This window comes from Coregonus lavaretus (assembly GCF_964263955.1).
Source record: "Coregonus lavaretus genome assembly, chromosome: 30".
In the NCBI taxonomy this organism is placed as follows: domain Eukaryota; kingdom Metazoa; phylum Chordata; class Actinopteri; order Salmoniformes; family Salmonidae; genus Coregonus; species Coregonus lavaretus.
Window position 1 is genome coordinate 12,650,543 of NC_140017.1, and position 19,006 is coordinate 12,669,548.

Below are 19,006 nucleotides of genomic sequence, written 5' to 3' on the forward strand. Positions count from 1 at the left end.
CAAAATTGGGTTTGTTTTCAAATTCTTTGTAGATCTCTGTAATCTGAGGGAAATACGTGTCTCTAATATGGTCATACATTTGGCAGGAGGTTAGGAAGTGCAGCTCAGTTTCCACCTCATTTTGTGGGCAGTGTGCACATAGCCTGTCTTCTCTTGAGAGCCAGGTCTGCCTACGACGGCCTTTCTCAATAGCAAGGCTATGCTCACTGAGTCTGTACATAGTCAAAGCTTTCCTTAAGTTCAGTCACAGTGGTCAGGTATTCTGCCACTGTGTACTCTCTGTTTAGAGCCAAATAGCATTCTAGTTTGCTCTGTTTTTTTAATTCTTTCCAATGTGTCAAGTAATTCTCTTTTTGTTTTCTCATGATTTGGTTGGGTCTAATTGTGTTGTTGTTGTTGTCCTGGGGCTCTGTGGGGTCTGTTTGTGTTTGTGAACAGAGCCCCAGGACCAGCTTACTTAAGGGACTCTTCTCCAAGTTCATCTCTTTGTAGGTGATTGCTTTGTTATGGAAGGTTTAGGAATCGCTTCCTTTTAAGTGGTTATAGAATTTAACGGCTCTTTTCTGCATTTTGATAATTAGCAGGAATCGGCCTAATTCTGCTCTGCATGCATTATTTGGTGTTTTTCGTTGTACACTGAGGATATTTTTGCAGATTTCTGCATGCAGAGTCTCAATTTGGTGTTTGTCCCATTTTGTGAATTCTTGGTTGGTGAGCGGACCACAGACCTCACAACCATTAAGGGCAATGGGTTCTATAACTGATTCAAGTATTTTTTGCCAGATCCTAATTGGTATGTCAAATTTTATGTTCCTTTTGATGGCATAGAAGGCCCTTCTTGCCTTGTCTCTCAGATCGTTCACATCTTTGTGGAAGTTACCTGTGGCGCTGATGTTTAGGCCGAGGTATGTATAGTTTTTTGTGTGCTCTAGGGCAACGGTGTCTAGATGGAATTTGTATTTGTGGTCCTGGCAACTGGACCTTTTTTGGAACACCATTATTTTTGTCTTACTGAGATTTACTGTCAGGGCCCAGGTCTGACAGAATCTGTGCAGAAGATCAAGGTGCTGCTGTAGGCCCTCCTTGGTTGGTGACAGAAGCACCAGATCATCAGCAAACAGTAGACATTTGACTTCTGATTCTAGTAGGGTGAGGCCGGTTGCTGCAGACTGTTCTAGTGCCCTCGCCAATTCACACTTGTTGTTTGTGTACATGGATTTTATAATGTCATATGTTTTTCCCCCTACCCCACTTTCCATCAATTTGTATAGCAGACCCTCATGCCAAATTGAGTCAAAAGCTTTTTTGAAATCAACAAAGCATGAGAAGACTTTGCCTTTGTTTTGGTTTGTTTGTTTGTCAATTAGGGTGTGCAGGGTGAATATGTGGTCTGTCGTACGGTAATTTGGTAAAAAGCCAATTTGACATTTGCTCAGTACATTGTTTTCACTGAGGAAATGAACTAGTTTGCTGTTAATGATAATGCAGAGGATTTTCCCAAGGTTGCTGTTGACACATATCCCACGGTAGTTATTGGGGTCAAATTTGCTCCACTTTTGTGGATTGGGGTGATCAGTCCTTGGTTCCAAATATTGGGGAAGATGCCAGAGCTAAGGATGATGTTAAAGAGTTTAAGTATAGCCAATTGGAATTTGTGGTCTGTATATTTTATAATTTCATTGAGGATACCATCAACACCACAGGCCTTTTTTGTGTTGGAGGGTTTGTATTTTGTCCTGTAGTTCATTCAATGTAATTGGAGAATTCAGTGGGTTCTGGTAGTCTTTAATAGTTGATTCTAAGATTTGCATTTGATCATGTATATTTTTTTGCTGTTTGTTCTTTGTTATAGGGCCAAAAAGATTGGAGAAGTGGTTTACCCATACATCTCTGTTTTGGATAGATAGCTCTTCGTGTTGTTTGTTTAGTGTTTTCCAATTTTCCCAGAAGTGGTTAGAGTCTATGGATTCTTCAATTACATAGAGCTGATTTCTTTTTTTCCGTAGTGTATTTCTGTATTGTTTTAGTGAATCACCATAGTGAAGGCGTAGGCTCAGGTTGTCTGTGTCTCTATGTTTTTGGTTGGATAGGTTTCTCAATTTCTTTCTTAAGTTTTTGCATTCTTCATCAAACCATTTTCTTCGGTTTTCTGTTAGCGATTTTTAGATTTGATAGGGAAGCTGAGAGGTCAAATATACTGTTTAGGTTTTCTACTGCCAAGTTTACAGCTTCACTATTACACTGGAACGTTTTGTCCAGGAAGTTGTCTAAAAGGGATTTAATTTGTTGTTGCCTAATTGTTTTTTGATAGGTTTCGACCCTACTTTCCTTCCATCTATAGCATTTCTTAATATTATTCAGTTCCTTTGGCTTTGATGCCTCATGATTGAGTATTGCTCTGTTCAAGTAGACTGTGATTTTGCTGTGGTCTGATAGGGTGTCAGTGGGCTGACTGTGAACACTCTGAGAGACTCTGGGTTGAGGTCAGTGATAAAGTAGTCTACAGTACTACTGCCAAGAGATGAGCTATATGTGTACCTACCATAGGAGTCCCCTCGAAGCCTACCATTAACTATGTACATACCCAGTGTGTGACAGAGCTGCAGGAGTTGTGACCCGTTTTTGTTGGTTATGTTGTCGTAGTTGTGCCTATGGGGGCATATGGGGGAGGGAATGCTGTCACTTCCAGGTAGGTGTTTGTCCCACTGTGTGCTGAGGGTGTCAGGTTCTTGTCCAGTTCTGGCATTTAGGTCGCCACAGACCAGTACATGTCCCTGGGTCTGGAAATGATTGATTTCCCCCTCCAGGATGGAGAAGCTGTCTTCATTAAAGTATGGGGATTCTAGTGGGGGGATATAGGTAGCACACAGGAGGAAATGTTTCTCTATTGAGATAATTTCCTTTTGAATTTCTAGCCAAATGTAATAATAATAATAATATGCCATTTAGCAGACGCTTTTATCCAAAGCGACTTACAGTCATGCGTGCATAAATTTTTCTGTATGGGTGGTCCCGGGGATCGAACCTACTACCTTGGCGTTACAAGCGCCGTGCTCTACCAGCTGAGCTACAGAGGACCAAATGTAAAATGTTTCTGTTTTGATTAATTTAATAGAGTGAGATAGGTCTGCTCTATACCAAATTAGCATACCCCCTGAGTCCCTTCCCTGTTTCACACCTGGTAGTTTGGTGGCTGGGACTACCAGCTCTCTGTAACCTAGAGGGTCCCGCAGGTCTGGGAGACTGTCTCGCTGGTCAGGGCAGGGTGTCTGTTGATCTGTTGCTCCTATGTGAGGTGTTGGGTCTGCGGTTGAGGGCGATATCCTTTAGGATCCGGGCGAAGGTGGGCACTGCTGCCTTGTATAGGTGGACCTGGTCGTAAAGGCTGTTCACGTCCAGGGTGGAGTGGTGGGCCAGGTAGACATTTGGTTTTGATGCACAGTCACAGGAAATACTTGAGTTTACCTGCTGTATGGTAGCAGGGTGGAAGTATTTTCGTGGTAGCAGGGTTGAGATAACCACTTGTGCGTTGGGGAAAATAGAATAAGCTTTTTCTATCACTCCCTTGAATGCTGTGGCCACCCTTTCCTGCTGTGTTCTCAGGTTGTTTGTGCCTGTGTGTATTATTATGTGGCTGGGTGATCCTAGTTGGTCCTCAGACAGAAGGTCTAGGGCGCGCTGAATGTTTGGACACCAGAGTTTAGACACTGTGTGTTTGGGAAAAAGTGTATTTCCTTGTATGTATTTCCCGTTTGAGTCCATAAGGAGTACAATCTGTGGCTTGTGTATGTCCTCAGTGGGTGTGGGGGGGTCGTCATGAGGGCTATCAGGGTGGCTGACAGGGGGGGTACTAAGAGGGGTTAAGATCCCCAGGGCTTGGGGTTCTTCATTTGTTTGTCTGGCTGTGATGTCGAGGCTATGGTCAGGGTCTAGGGTGTACTGTTCTGCTGCGGTGTCGAGACTTTGGCCAGGATCTGAGGTGGGCTGTTCTGCTGGCTTCTCTGCGGGGGGTGGCCAGCTCTCTAATGGGTTGTTCTCTGTCACCCGTCATCATTCTCACCTTCTCCTCCAGCACTCTGATCCTCTCCTCTAGTGTTCTGTTCTTCTCCTGCTCCTGCTCTTTCTCCTGTTGATGTTGTCTCACCACAGTCCAGAGTGCAGACATGTCTCTCTCTACCTCCAGCTCTCCAGGTCTAGTTAAGGGGGTGTTGTTGTGCTGGACTGTTGTCTGGGTCTGTGCTGACTGGAGTGTGTTCACCTGCTGTTCCAGCTCCACCTGCCGCACCTCCAGCTGGGTGAATTTCTCCTTCATTTCAATGAGGGAGTAGTACTCTGTGCTGGGAAGTTGACTTTCCGCTTGGGGTTGCTCTGTGGGGTTATTTAATGAAGAGGTCAGGTCTGACCCGCTCGGGGTGGGGGTATCTTTCTCAAGGGAGAGCTTCTCCTGCTGAGCTATTTCTTTGATTAGGTGAAAGTCCAGCTGGAACTGTTTGGTGTTGCCCTGTACTAAAACAGTTCCAGATTTATAGAGATTTATATTAGACGACTCAGAGTCCTCGTTGTCTAGTATCCTGAGTTTACACCCATCGCTAACACCCCCCCCCCCCCCTCTTAACAGAGGGGTAGTGTGCTAGAATAGCACTGTGCTGTGCCATGGGATGGTCTGTGTGGAAGATAAGGTTGCTTATGTTGACATTTTTATAAAAGTCAGCAAAAAGTGTCTCCTGATTTCCCATAAGGAGCTTCATTTTGTACTCTTTTCGTGTCTTATTATTCTTTACATTCAGAGGGTACTGTATTTTAATGACCTCTGAACAGCGGGAGGGTTCTTCTAAGGCCTGTCCATTTGGTTGGGGTAGACTGTGCGACTCTCCTGCCATTGTTGGGCTCATGGGCTTTGACACCTCTCACTTCACACGTCAGTGCTAATTGAAGTTGTATCTCTTTGTACTAGCAAGCTTGGTAGCCATAGCATTAAGTCCTTATAAAGTAAAATATATCATTGTAATGTATTTTTCTCCTTGGTTTTTGAAAGTAAAAAATAGCTTCAGGCTAAACATTACTCACTCAGTTCCAGGTTGGATGGTGTTTTCAGGTTTCTGTTTGTTTGCCAGAGCATTTGCTGTATAGCTTGGGAATAGTAATCCTTGGTAGTAGAAAGCCTTCCAGGAAATTCCAGGTAATTTCGTCCAAAATCAGGTTGTAGGTTTGGAGTTTGGGTTTGGAATGAAGGTTATGTTGTTGAGGGTAGCATCCTGTATATGTCCCTGCCAAAATATCCAAGTTTATCTAACTCTAAATCTATATATTTTTTAAAAACATGCTGAAAAATGCAGGAGCAATGTCTTTGCTCTCTCTCTCTCTCTCTCTCTCTCTCTCTCTCTCTCTCTCTCTCTCTCTCTCTCTCTCTCTCTCTCTCTCTCTCTCTCTCTCTCTCTCTCTCTCTCTCTCTCTCTCTCTCTCTCTCTCTCTCTCTCTCTCTCTCTCTCTCTCTCTCTCTCTCTCTCTCTCTCTCTCTCTCTCTCTCTCTCTCTCTCTCTCTCTCTCTCTCTCTCTCTCTCTCTCTCTGCCCTTTACTGCCTGGCCCTCCACAGAGACTCAGCGGAGCTCAGAACATCTCTCTCTTGCTCTCTCTCTTATCTCCCGGGGAAACCTGCTGCGCCCGGTGCTGTCCACACCAAGATTAGAGGGAAGGACTGGCACTGGGAAGATTCAAAAACACGGTCTCCGGGCACACAGCGCGTAACCCATATTCACTCAGAGGCCACAGCACTAGTGCTGCTTTTAACTGTAACAACAGTGTTCCACTAGTGAATAATACACACCCTGATGTAACAATATGGAAATTGTGTTTCCATAGCTAGGGCTGACAGTGAGGACTTGTAAAGAGCAGAATCAACAACCTCTGCATAATCAAAATAGTTGCTTTGTGAGAAGGTGTTAGAGTTCACAGGTTAGCCTTTGTTATGTAAATGCTGGCTGAAAAGTATCGGTGGCCTGGCTTTGGCCCCAAGTGAGAGGAGGTCCACCGGAGCCATGGTCCAGTGAGACACGGAAACAGAAGATGGAAACAGAAAAGTCTGAGCCTTTTGGGTAAAACATTGGGGTAAATCCTGCATGGAAATGCGCCATCGATGTACCATTGAATACACTTAAAAGTAAAACCTGTCAAAGTAGGTCTTATTATCTGCAGATGTTATCGCAGGTGCAGAGAAATCAAATCAAATCAAATTGTATTTGTCACATGCGCCGAATACGACAGGTGTAGACCTTACCGTGAAGTTCAAGAAAGAGTTAAGAAAATATGTACTAAATAAACAAAAGTAAAAATACACAATAAAATAACAATAACGAGGCAATATAACGAGGCTACAGTTGAAGTCTGAAGTTTACATACACTTAGGATGGAGTCATTAAAACTCGTTTTTCAACCACTCCACACATTTCTTGTTAACAAACTATAGTTTTGGCAAGTCGGTTAGGACATCTACTTTGTGCATGACACAAGTAATTTTTCCAACAACTGTTTACAGACAGATTATTTCACTTAGAATTCACTGTATCACAATTCCAGTTGGTCAGAAGTTTACATACACTAAGTTGACTGTGCCTTTAATCAGCTTGGCAAATTCCAGAAAATGATGTCATGGCTTTAGAAGCTTCTGATAGGCTAATTGACATCATTTGAGTCAATTGGAGGTGTACCTGTGGATGTATTTCAAGGCCTACCTTCAAACTCAGTGCCTCTTTGCTTGACATCATGGGAAAATCAAAAGAAATCAGCCAAGACCTCCACAATACCTCAATTGTAGACCTCCACAAGTCTGGTTCATCCTTGGGAGCAATTTCCAAATGCCTGAAGGTACCACGTTCATCTGTGCAAAAAATAGTACGCAAGTATAAACACCATGGGACCACGCAGCCGTCATACCGCTCAGGAAGGAGACCCGTTCTGTCTCCTAGAGATTAAGATACTTTGGTGCGAAAAGTGCAAATCAATCCCAGAACAACAGCAAAGGACCTTGTGAAGATGCTGGAGGAAACAGGTACAAAAGTATCTATATCCACAGTAAAACGAGTCCTATATCGACATAACCTGAAAGGCCGCTCAGCAAGGAAGAAGCCACTGCTCCAAAACCGCCATAAAAAAGCCAGACTACGGTTTGCAACTGCACATGGGGACAAAGATCTTACTTTTTGGAGAAATGTCCTCTGGTCTGATGAAACAAAATAGAACTGTTTGGCCATAATGACCATCATTATGTTTGGAGGGAAAAGGGGAAGTCTTGCAAACCAAAGAACACCATCCCAACCGTGAAGCACGGGGGTGGCAGCATCATGTTGTGGGAGTGCTTTGCGGCAGGAGGGACTGGTGCACTTCACAAAATAGATGGCATCATGAGGAAGGAAAATTATGTGGACATACTGAAGCAACATTACATTTACATTTACATTTACGTCATTTAGCAGACGCTCTTATCCAGAGCGACTTACAAATTGGTGCATTCACCTTATAGCCAGTGGGATAACCACTTTACAATATGTTTTTTTGGATATAAAATAATGTGGATATATTGAAGCAACATCTCAAGACATCAGTCAGGAAGTTATAGCTTGGTCGCAAATGGTCTTCCAAATGGACAATGCATGCTTCCAAAATTGTGGCAAAATGGCTTAAGGACAACAAAGTCTAGGTATTGCAGTGGCGATCACAAAGCCCTGACCTCAATCCTATAGAACATTTGTGGGCAGAACTGAAAAAGCATATGCGAGCAAGGAGGCCTAAAAACCTGACTCAGTTACACTAGCTCTGTTAGGAGGAATGGGCCAAAAATTCACCCAACTTTTGACCCAAGTTTTGACCCAAGTTAAACAATTGAACGGCAATGCTACCAAATACTAATTGAGTGTATGTAAACTTCTGACCCACTGGGAATGTGATGAAAGAAATAAAAGCTGAAATAAATGCTCTACTATTATTCTGACATTTCACATTCGTAAAATAAAATGGTAATCCTAACTGACCTTAGACAGGGCCTTTTTACTAGGATTAAATGTCAGGAATTGTGAAAAACTGAGTTTAAATGTATTTGGCTAAGGTGTATGTAAACTTCCGACTTCAACTGTATATACAGCTACAGTTGTTTGTGTTTCTAGCTCCAACAGTGCAGTGTGTGAGCATGAGCGCGTGCGTCTCTTACTGTCAACAGTATAGACACTTTTTCTCATTGCAAACCCTCTTTCAGTCACACTTTGTTTTTGCCTGTGCAGATGTTTCTCCCAACCAAATGTACCAGTTGTCACCTCTTTACAAATTAAGCAGTCACACAGTATTAGAATGTGCAGTCATCAAGTCCTCCTGTAGCACAACACAACACTGCAATACACTTACCTCCTCTGGCTCCTCAGTCGGACTAGAAAAATACTTCCACGGTTCATTCAGCAAAAACTTCCTTTCTTTCATGACCTGGTCTTCAAATCCATTTCCTTTATATCTGCCTCAAACAACCCTTTCTTCAAACAAAACCTCCCTCGTCCTTCACTTTCTCCTTGGAGAATGTGAGAACTTAGTGCTCTCTGTTATGTTCAGCTTTCTCTTATTTCATTCAAAGCCCCAAACAGGAAAGTCATGTCCTGTTGTTCACTGACTAAGTAGAACAGGTCCTGCCTGTGTGTCTATAGACATTTACTTTCATCCTCATTCACTCTTATCATTTTAACCTCTGCCTCTGGTTCAGGACAAGGAACTATGGAACAGTAACATTTTCAATAGGCTATTTACACACTTTCTTTTTGTCTTAGAATGAGGAAAGCTTGAGACTCGGGAGTGGTTCCTTACAAAATGATTCATTACATAATGGCGCGCGCGCACACACACACACACACACACACACACACACACACACACACACACACACACACACACACACACACACACACACACACACACACACACACACGTGTGAAGGAGGTGTCAGCCTGGCAGGCCTGTAGGTATCCAGCAGCTTCACTATACTACTAGAGATGTCTGGAATAACAGCACACATGCTATGTCACACCAGCTACTACCAGTGAGTAGCACAACCCCAGTGGCCTGAATTGGGTGCAAATCATGTCATTACAACCAGATGATGTCATTGCATCGGTAAGCATAGAAATAGCGCACATAGAATAGATCCACCGCTTATCAAATTGGCTTTCAATGAGAGTGACAGATCTATAACTCACATTTGTATGTGAATTTGTTGGGTCGCCCACAAAGCTACATACTGGACCTTTAAAGAGCGTCTGAACACACCGATTCCGCATGTGTTTCTCTGTTGCTCATTAAGAAAAACTAGACTTCAGTCTTGGGATGTGGTTCGATGTGGCAGTTAGACACCAAAGACAGTATTACTTCCACAAAACAGTCAGCATGAATCTAAGATATATATATTTTTTTACATCCAGCTAAGGTGTTTGGTGCACTATTTCTCAAGTTAAAAAATGCACAACGTGTTGTCTTGTGTAAACAAAGTCAGATCCGCTGTTCTGATGGGCAGGTCTGTCTCACTGTACTGTATGTGTGTTCTGCGGTAGGATTGGATACAGTGAAATCACCGCAGATGTGTATATGGGCAAGTGAGCATTATCGAAATCAAAACCCAACCCTCAAATAAGTCATGACGAACTCACTTACAAAACTCAGGTTTGGACGAGACTGACTTTATGAACAAAATTATCCTATTTACACTTTGTAGTCAATTTTGAAACTAGATGAAATGTTTCTGACTAACATCGATGCCACATAGGCCATTTTCTATCAGAGAAGTTGTTTATTGCCTTTAGTTGTGCTTTAAATACCCAGTCAGTATCATCACACTGTGTAAATGACGGACCAAGTGATTGATTATGAATCATCCCAAATCAAATCAAATGTTATTTGTTACGTACACAGTTTACAGTAGGTATAAAAGGTGCAGCAAAATGCTTGTGTGCTAACTCCCTCAACAGTGCAGTACAATAATCAATAATAAAGACAAAATAAAAAGTAATAGAAGAGGTAGTATGCATAGTAATATTCTCATACTGTATGTACACTACAGGATATAGTATAGATAATGATTGAGCTCCCCATCTCTGTGCCATAGTGATTCCCCCTCCCCTAATTCACTCTTTCTTTCTTTTTCTCTTTCTATTTCTCTGTATGCTACACTTTCTATTCCTTAACTCCCTCTTTCCTCTTCTCTCCCACTTCCTTGTTTATCTCTCACACTCCTCCTTGCAGACTAGAAAAGGGGGGCCATCCTGCTTCAAGGTGACACTACACAGCATCCTTCACAGAAAACCATATATTTTCTTTTTATCGTTTATTCAATCTACCTTTAAGCATAGTCTATTTCGCTTATCGGGGCAGAAGACATTTCAAAACACTTATTGAAATCAGATTCTTCTACTTTTTCACTTCAGGCACTTGTTGTCTAACAGTATTCTCTCTCTCTCTCTCTCTCTCTCTCTCTATATATATATATATATATATATATATATATATATATATATATATATGCATTCGGAAAGTATTCAGACCCCTTGACTTTTTCCACATTTTGTTACATTACAGCCTTATTCTAAAATGAATTAAAAGTATTTCTTTCTCTCATCAATCTACACACAATACCCCATAATGACAAAGCAAAAACAGGTTTTTAGACATTTGTCTAAATAAAAAACGTAAATATCACATTTACATAAGTATTCAGACCCTTTACTCAGTACTTTGTTGAAGCATCTTTGGCAGCGATTACAGCCTCGAGTCTTCTTGGGTATGACGCTACAAGCTTGGTACACCTGTATTTGGGGAGTTTCTCCCATTCTTCTCTGCAGATCTTCTCAAGCTCTGTCAGGTTGGATGGGGAGCGTCGCTGCACAGCTATTTGCAGGTCTCTCCAGAGGTTCGATTGGGTTCAAGTCCGGGCTCTGGCTAGGCCACTCAAGGACATTCAGAGACTTGTCCCGAAGCCACTCTTGCGTTGTCTTGGCTGTGTACTTAGGGTCGTTGTCCTGTTGGAAGTTGAACCTTCGCCCCAGTCTGAGGTCCATCACGGATCTCTCTGTACTTTGCTCCGTTAATCTTTCCCTCGATCCTGACTAGTCTCCCAGTCCCTGCCGCTGAAAAACATCCCCACGGCATGATGCTGCCACCACCATGCTTCACTGTAGGGATGGTGTCAGGTTCCTCCAGACATGACGCTTGGCATTCAGGCCAAAGAGTTCAATCTTGGTTTCATCAGACCAGAACATCTTGTTTCTCATGGTCAGAGTCCTTTAGGTGCCTTTTGGCAAACTCTAAGCGGGCTATCATGTCTTTTACTGAGGAGTGGCTTCCGCCTGGCTACTGTACCATAAAGGTCTGATTGGTGGAGTGCTGCAGAGACTGTCCTTCTGGAAAGTTCTCCCATCTCCACAGAGGAACTCTGGAGCTCTGTCAGAGTGACCATCGGGTTCTTGGTCACCTCCCTGACCAAGGCCCTTCTCCGCCGATTGCTCAGTTTGGCCGGGTGGCCAGCTCTAAGAAGAGTCTTGGTGGTTCCAAACTTCTTCCATTTAAGAATTATGGAGGCCACTGTGTTCTTGGGGACCTTCAATGCAGCAGAGATTTTTTGGTACCCTTCCCCAGATCTGTGCCTCAACACAATCCTGTCTCTGAACTCTACGGACAATTCCTTCGACCTCATGGCTTGGTTTTTGCTCTGACATGCACTGTCAACTGTGGGAACTTATATAGACAGGTATGTGCCTTTCCAAATCATATCCAATCAATTAAATTTATCACAGGTGGACTCCAATCAAGTTGTAGAAACATCTCAAGGATGATCGATGGAAACAGGATGCACCTGAGCTCAATTTCGAGTCTCATAGCAAAGGGTCTGAATGCTTATGTAAATAAGGTATTTCAGTATTTTTTCTAAAAACCTGTTTTCGCTTTGTCATTATGGGGTATTGTGTGTAGATTGATGAGGAAAATGTTCATATAATCCATTTTAGAATAAGGCTGTAACGTAACATAATGTGGAAAAGGGGAAGGGGTCTGAATACATAAAAATAGTCCACAGAAAGACAAGTGTTAGATCTTATTGAATCTGGCAGCTCCCTCTGTTTCTCTCTAGTCTCCAGGATGACCTCTAAAGAGTTACCCTCTATGAACAGTGAATGAAGCCCATCCAGGCCTCATAGAGCTGACTCACTATGCGTCATACACACTGTTCCTTTTATAGTGCACAACTTTTGACCAGGCTCTGATCAAAATTAGTGCACTATATAGGGAATAGGGTGCCATTTGGGAGCCAGAGTCTGCTCCCAGGCCCAGTCAGTGTGGCATTCTGTCTGCTAAGCTACCTTATTCCTGTTATGATTGCAATACCAAGACTTCTTTTTTGATGAGGGTTTAATTTGCACTGATGGTTCTATGAGGCTGTTTCACTGGGTTTGTTGGATGAACTTATTGTAAGTCGCTGTGGATAAGAGTGTCTGCCAAATAAATTTAAAAAACATGTAAATACTACCATGGTTCCTCTCAAATGTGTTCTGATTGGCCAGGTTCAGACAGTGCACTGACACCATTTTCAGTATTTCACACTATTGCACAAAGCCAAACAATACCAGCGCTCACTTGGGTCTTTACTTTCCACACTGTCCTATCCAGCACGGTTCCAGCAACTATGGTGGATGGGTAACCAGGGCAGCTTGGCTCGGTTCAACTCGGCTCGGTAGTGTGAAAATGGTATGATGAGTGAGACAGGCATGAGGTGGTACGTGTCCTACCTTCATGGTGGGCGGGGCGGTGCGGGGGGGCGAGGGGGGGCAATCTCCCAAGGGCACGTTGGAGATGGTCAGCAGTTCCTGCTTCCTGGAACACATCAAACACAACAGAGGACATTATAATAAGGCATCATGATGTCGCATTCTGTACATAGAATGCAGAGGCACAATGATAGTACACAGGACGGATGCTGCATCACATCTCACCCTACTTCACTGAGATGCTAGGGTGGGAGGTATACGGGAGAAATGTCATTCCCCTAGACTGTGCAGTAGGCCTAGTTATAGTCCATGTATATAATGTTAGCCAAGAGTTACTACTCCAGTCATGTGGTCAGGAAAAACCCCAACCGTACTCATAATCCAACTGTTTATAGATCAACCAAATCAAATCAAACTTTATTTGTCACATGCGCCGAATACAACCGTGAAATGCTTACTTACAAGCCCTTAACCAACAATGTAGTTTTAAGAAGAATTTGAGTTACGAAAATAGTAACACAACAAAATAACAATAACGAGGCTATATATACAGAGCGTACCGGTACCGAGTCAATGTGCGGGGGTACAGGTTAGTCGAGGTAATTGAGGAAATATGTACATGTAGGTAGGGGTAAAGTGACTATGCATAGATAATAAACAGCGAGTAGCAGCAGTGTAAAAAAAGGGGGGGGGGGATAAAGGGAAATAGTCCGGGTAGCCATTTGATTAACTGCTCAGCAGTCTTATGGCTTGGGGTTAGAAGCTGTTAAGGAGCCTTTTGGACCTAGACTTGACGCTCCGCTATCGCTTGCCTTGCGGTAACAGAGAGAACAGTCTATGACTAGTGTGGCTGGAGTTTTGATAATTTTTAGGGCCTTCTTCTGACACCGCCTGGTATAGAGGTCCTGGATGGCAGGAAGCTTGGCCCCAGTGATGTACTGGGCCGTACGCACTACCCTCTGTAGTGCCTTGCGGTCGGAGGCCGAGCAGTTGCCATACCAGGCGGTGATGCTACCAGTCAGGATGCTCTCGATGGTGCAGCTGTATAACTTTTTGAGGATCTGAGGACCCATGCCAAATCTTTTCAGTCTCCTGAGTGGGAATAGGCTTTGTCGTGCCCTCTTCATGACTATATTGGTGTGTTTGGACCATGATAGTGTGTTGGTGATGTGGACACCAAAGAACTTGAAGCTCTTGACCTGCTCCACTACAGCCCCGTCGATGAAAATGGGGGTGTGCTCGGCCCTCCTTTTCCTGTAGTCCACGATCATCTCCTTTGTCTTGATCACGTTGAGGGAGAGGTTGTTGTCCTGGCACCACACGGCCAGGTCTCTGACCTCCTCCCTATAGGCTGTCTCATCGTTGTCGGTGATCAGGCCTACCACCATTGTGTCGTCTGCAAACTTAATGATGGTGTTGGAGTCGTGCTTGGCCACAAAGTCGTGGGTGAACAGGGAGTACAGGAGGGGACTAAGCACGCACTCGAGGGCCCTCCGTGTTCAGGATCAGCATGGCAGATGTGTTGTTGCCTACCCTTACCACCTGTGGCCGGCCCGTCAGGAAGTCCAGGATCCATTTGCAGAGGGAGGTGATTAGTCCCAGGGTCCTTAGCTTAGTGATGAGCGTTGAGGGCACTATGGTGTTGAACGCTGAGCTGTAGTCAATGAACAGCATTCTCACGTAGGTGTTCCTTTTGTCCAGGTGGGAAAGGGCAGTGTGGAGTGCAATAAAGATTGTGTCATCTGTGGATCTGTTGGGGCGGTATGCGAATTGGATTGGGTCTAGGGTTTCTGGGATGATGGTGTTGATGTGAGACATGACCAGCCGTTCAAAGCACTTCATGGCTACAAACGTGAGTGCCACGGGTTGGTAGTCATTTAGGCAGGTTACCTTGGTGTTTTGGGGCACAGGGACTATTGTGGTCTGCTTGAAACATGTAGGTATTACAGACTCGGGTTAGGACAGGTTGAAAATGTCAGTGAAGACACTTGCCTGTTGGTCAGCGCATGCTCTGAGTACACGTCCTGGTAATCCATCTGGCCCTGCGGCCTTGTGAATGTTGACCTGTTTAAAGGTCTTACTCACATCGGCTACTGAGAAAGCGATCACAGTCGTCCGGAACAACTGGTGCTGTCATGCATGCTTCAGTGTTGCTTCCCCCGAAGCACGCATAGAAATCATTTAGCTCTTCTGGTAGGCTTGTGTCACTGGGCAGCTCGCGGCTGGGTTTCCCTTTGTAGTCCGTAATAGTTTGCAAGCCCTGCCATATCCGACGAGCGTCAGAGCCAGAGTAGTAAGATTCAATCTAAGTCCTGTATTGACTCTTTGCCTGTTTGATTGTTCATGGGAGGGCATAGTGGGATTTCTTATAAGCATCCGGGTTAGAGTCCCGCTCCTTGAAAGCGGCAGCTCTACCCTTTAGCTAAGTGTGGATGTTGCATGTAATCCATGGCTTCTGGTTGGGGTACGTACGGTCACTGTGGGGACGACGTCATCTATGCACTTATTGATGAAGCCGGTGACTGATGTGGTATACTCCTCAATGCCAGATGAACCCCATCAGATGAACCCCGGAACATATTCCAGTCTGTGCTAGCAAAACAGTCCTGTAGCTTAGCATCTGCGTCGTCTGACTACTTCTGTATTGAGCGAGTCACTGGTACTTCCTGCTTTAGTTTTTGCTAGTAAGCAGGAATCAGGAGGATAAAATTATGGAGAGCTTTGTACGAATCTCTGTGTGTGGAGTAAAGGTGGTCTAGAGTTTTTTTTTCCTCTGGTTGCATGTGACATGCTGGTAGAAATTAGGTAAAACGGATGTAAGTTTTCCTGCATTAAAGTCCCGGCCACTAGGAGTGCCGCTTCTGGATGAGCATTTTCTTGTTTGCTTATGGCCTTATACAGCTCATTGAGTGCGGTCTTAGCGCCAACATCGGTTTGTGGTTGTAAACTGACAGCTACGAAAAATATAGATGAAAACGCTCTTGGTAAATAGTGTGGTCTACAGCTTATCATGAGATACTCTACCTCAGGCGAACAAAACCTAGAGACTTCTTTAATATTAGATTTTGCACACCAGCTGTTATTGACAAATAGACACAGACCACCACCCCTCGTCTTACCGGAGGCAGCTGTTCTGTCTTGCCGATGCATGCAAACCCAGCAAACTGTATATTATCCATGTTGTCGTTCAGCCACAACTCGGTGAAACATAAGATATTACAGTTTTGAATGTCCCGTTGGCAGGATAGTCTCGAACGGAGCTCATCCAGTTTATTCTCCAATGATTGCACGTTGGCCAACAGGACGGATGGTAGAGGCGGGTTACCCACTCGCCGACAAATTCTCAGAAGGCACCCGGATCTGCGTCCTCTGTATCGGCGTCTCTTCTTCATGCGAATGACGGGGATTTGGGCTTGGTCTGGTATCAGCAGTAAATCCTTCGCTTCCAACTCTTTAAATAATTTTTTTTAGTCCAGTTCGAGGTGAGTAATCGCTGTTATGATATCCAGAAGCTCTTTCCGGTCATAAGAGACGATAGCATCAACATTACATACAAAATAAGTTACAAACAATGCGAAAAAACACACAAAATAGCACAATTGGCTAGGAGCCTGTAAAACGGCAGCCATCCCCTCCAGCTCCATTCCTTAGCTAGCAGCTTAAATAAATTGTAAAAAGTAATATAGAATTAAGATAACAACACATGCAAAAGGGTTGCAGGACATTCTTCCCTATTATCAATACTCAATATCAATACCAGAAGAAACTTGATGGGAAGAAAAACCTTAAAAGCAAATGACAGCATCATCAAAAGGCTAAAGGATTGCAGGAGGAAATTCTACCTGAGATCAATAGTGGATGTCAATATCAGAGAGATACATAACACGCAATACTGTAACTCCATCCAATTCACAGTAAGTGGAACAAGGAGACCAACGTGCAACCTATTTATCTGGTATGTGGGAACTAATGCAGCCATCTCTCCATTGGATAATGTAATAGCTTCAGTGTGTGAAAGTAGCATGCTCCCTCCACAGTGTTCAAAGGAAACAAGAGAACATTTGATATTTCCATTCAGAAAGAGAAACAAGCTGCAAAGAATAGCCAGCTCTTACTCCTTCTCTCTTTCTCTCACCCCCTCTCTCTTTTTCTCTCTTTCTCTCACTCCCTCTCTATTTTTCTCTCTTTCTCTGACTCCCTCTCCTTTTCTCTCACTCTCTCGCTTTCTCTCACTCACTCCCTTTCTTTCTTTCTCTTTCTTTCTCCCTCTCTTTGTCGCTCTCTTTTTCTCACTTTCTCCCCTTTCCTCTCACTCCCTCTCCTCCTGTTAGTATGAGCACAGGACACGGCGTGCCGAGTGCTGGAAACAAGTGGTCATGCCCCAGACTTCCCCTTCCATTGACAGCCCAGCCACACCAGGCTTCTCCAATAATTTCCATAGTACCAACACAATGTAGCACTGTCTCTAGCTGTTGCTAGCGGTTAACACTGAGCCAATGGCGGACACTAACAAAACAGAGTATAAGTACAAGCAGGAGAAGTTGGATTCCTTCCCCCATTTACTCAGTTGACGGAGATACACAGAGTGTACATAGCAACTGCTACAGCTCCAGAGAAAAGTATTATTAGAAAATGTCAGTTCCCAGACTCTAAACTTTTGTAGCTCAGAGCTGACCTGAGTGGAACCCTTTGTTCAGACCCTTGCCCCTGGGGCTGGTCACTGCTGTCTGGGCTTAGCTTTAATAACAGCCAAGTCTCAACATACACACACATACACATACACACACACAGTGGCGGCTCCTGAAAAAATTCTCAGGGGGGGCAATTTTTCTGATGATTTAGGTGACCTACACACATTTTAAAAAAGATATGTCCAGCAACAACATGAAGACAGGGGCAGCATATAAGTCAATACCAGAAGCATTTATTGACTGATCTCAAAAGTGTTGGCTTACCAGGGTTGGTGGAGCCCTCAGTTTCATCTTTGCCTCGCAAAGCTAACTCAAACACTCCGCAAAACTTCACACACTGGATTAGCCGGCTGAGGATGTGGCGGTTCTTGCTAATGTCGTAGTAAATATATTTGTTATAGTGAATATGGAATATGATATGTTGAGTAAAATGTTGTGCTAAGATCTATTTAGGTCAGGAGCTGGTTATAAGTTCTGTTCCTATCCAATAACAATGGACAAAAGGGTCCTATCTTGTCAGCCTTGTCAGCAGGTGGCCAAGGACAACACCCACGCCATAGGCCTCTCAGTTCTTCCAACTCACGAGTTCTTGCTCTGAGGACACACACACACACACACACAAACACACACACACACACATCATCACTGTTAAACACACACACACACACACACACACACACACACACACACACATCATCACTGTTAAACACACACACACACACACACACACAAAAATCCCCTCTCTTAGGCTGAACATTTGAAGACATAGAACCCGACTCAGAGCCAATGCAACAGTGACAGTAGCCTGGAGGGGACCTCGCCCAACTCATCAGGACCAATCAGAAGATCAGAACTACTAGATTCAACCTACTTCATTTATTGCATAAAATGTCTGCACACAATGTTTCGGGGCTCTCTTCAGATAATAATAATAATAATAATAATATGCCATTTAGCAGACGCTTTTATCCAAAGCGACTTACAGTCATGCGTGCATACATTTTTGTGTATGGGTGGTCCCGGGGATCGAACCCACTACCTTGGCGTTACAAGCGCCATGCTCTACCAGCTGAGCTACAGAAAGTGGATACTCATGGATGCGCATCGCAATTGTAAAATGTCAACACAATTGGAGACACCACGTCATTTTTGGAGACATGTTATTGACAGTAAACTATTGTAGATGCGACTGCTAACTAAATAAAACATTTTAGCTGGCTAGCTAATCATCTTAGCTAAATGTGGGGCAAACAATTCAGTTATTTACCGTTAATTTGAGGGATTGGGGTGAAAGAAATCGAGTTACATAGTGATACTTTACGATATACTGTATTGACAATATCGCAATATTTTAGCGCTAGTTGGCTGTACCTGCACCAAAACACCATTATTGTTCCTTCATAGCTTGTTCTCAATCTTTTCACATTGGGAGCCAATTTGTTTTCAGCACTTTTATTTCCATGACTGATCAAAACTCGTTCTCATGGCTTTCTGATCCCTCTGCAACAGACATATGGTGCGCAATAAAATCACAG

At 43.7% G+C, this 19,006-nt stretch overlaps 1 protein-coding gene across 1 annotated transcript in view; it reads right to left on the reverse strand.

The window, feature by feature from the left end:
- LOC311105747 (rap1 GTPase-activating protein 2-like) overlaps window positions 1-19,006 on the reverse strand; it is a gene marked incomplete at both ends in the record, with an annotated part of 58,341 nt that overhangs the window by 20,628 nt on the left and 18,707 nt on the right. The window contains one exon of the mRNA XM_084147956.1: window positions 12,802-12,886. Coding sequence (XP_084004082.1) covers window positions 12,802-12,886 — 85 coding nt within the window. The remainder of the gene's footprint in view (window positions 1-12,801; window positions 12,887-19,006) is intronic.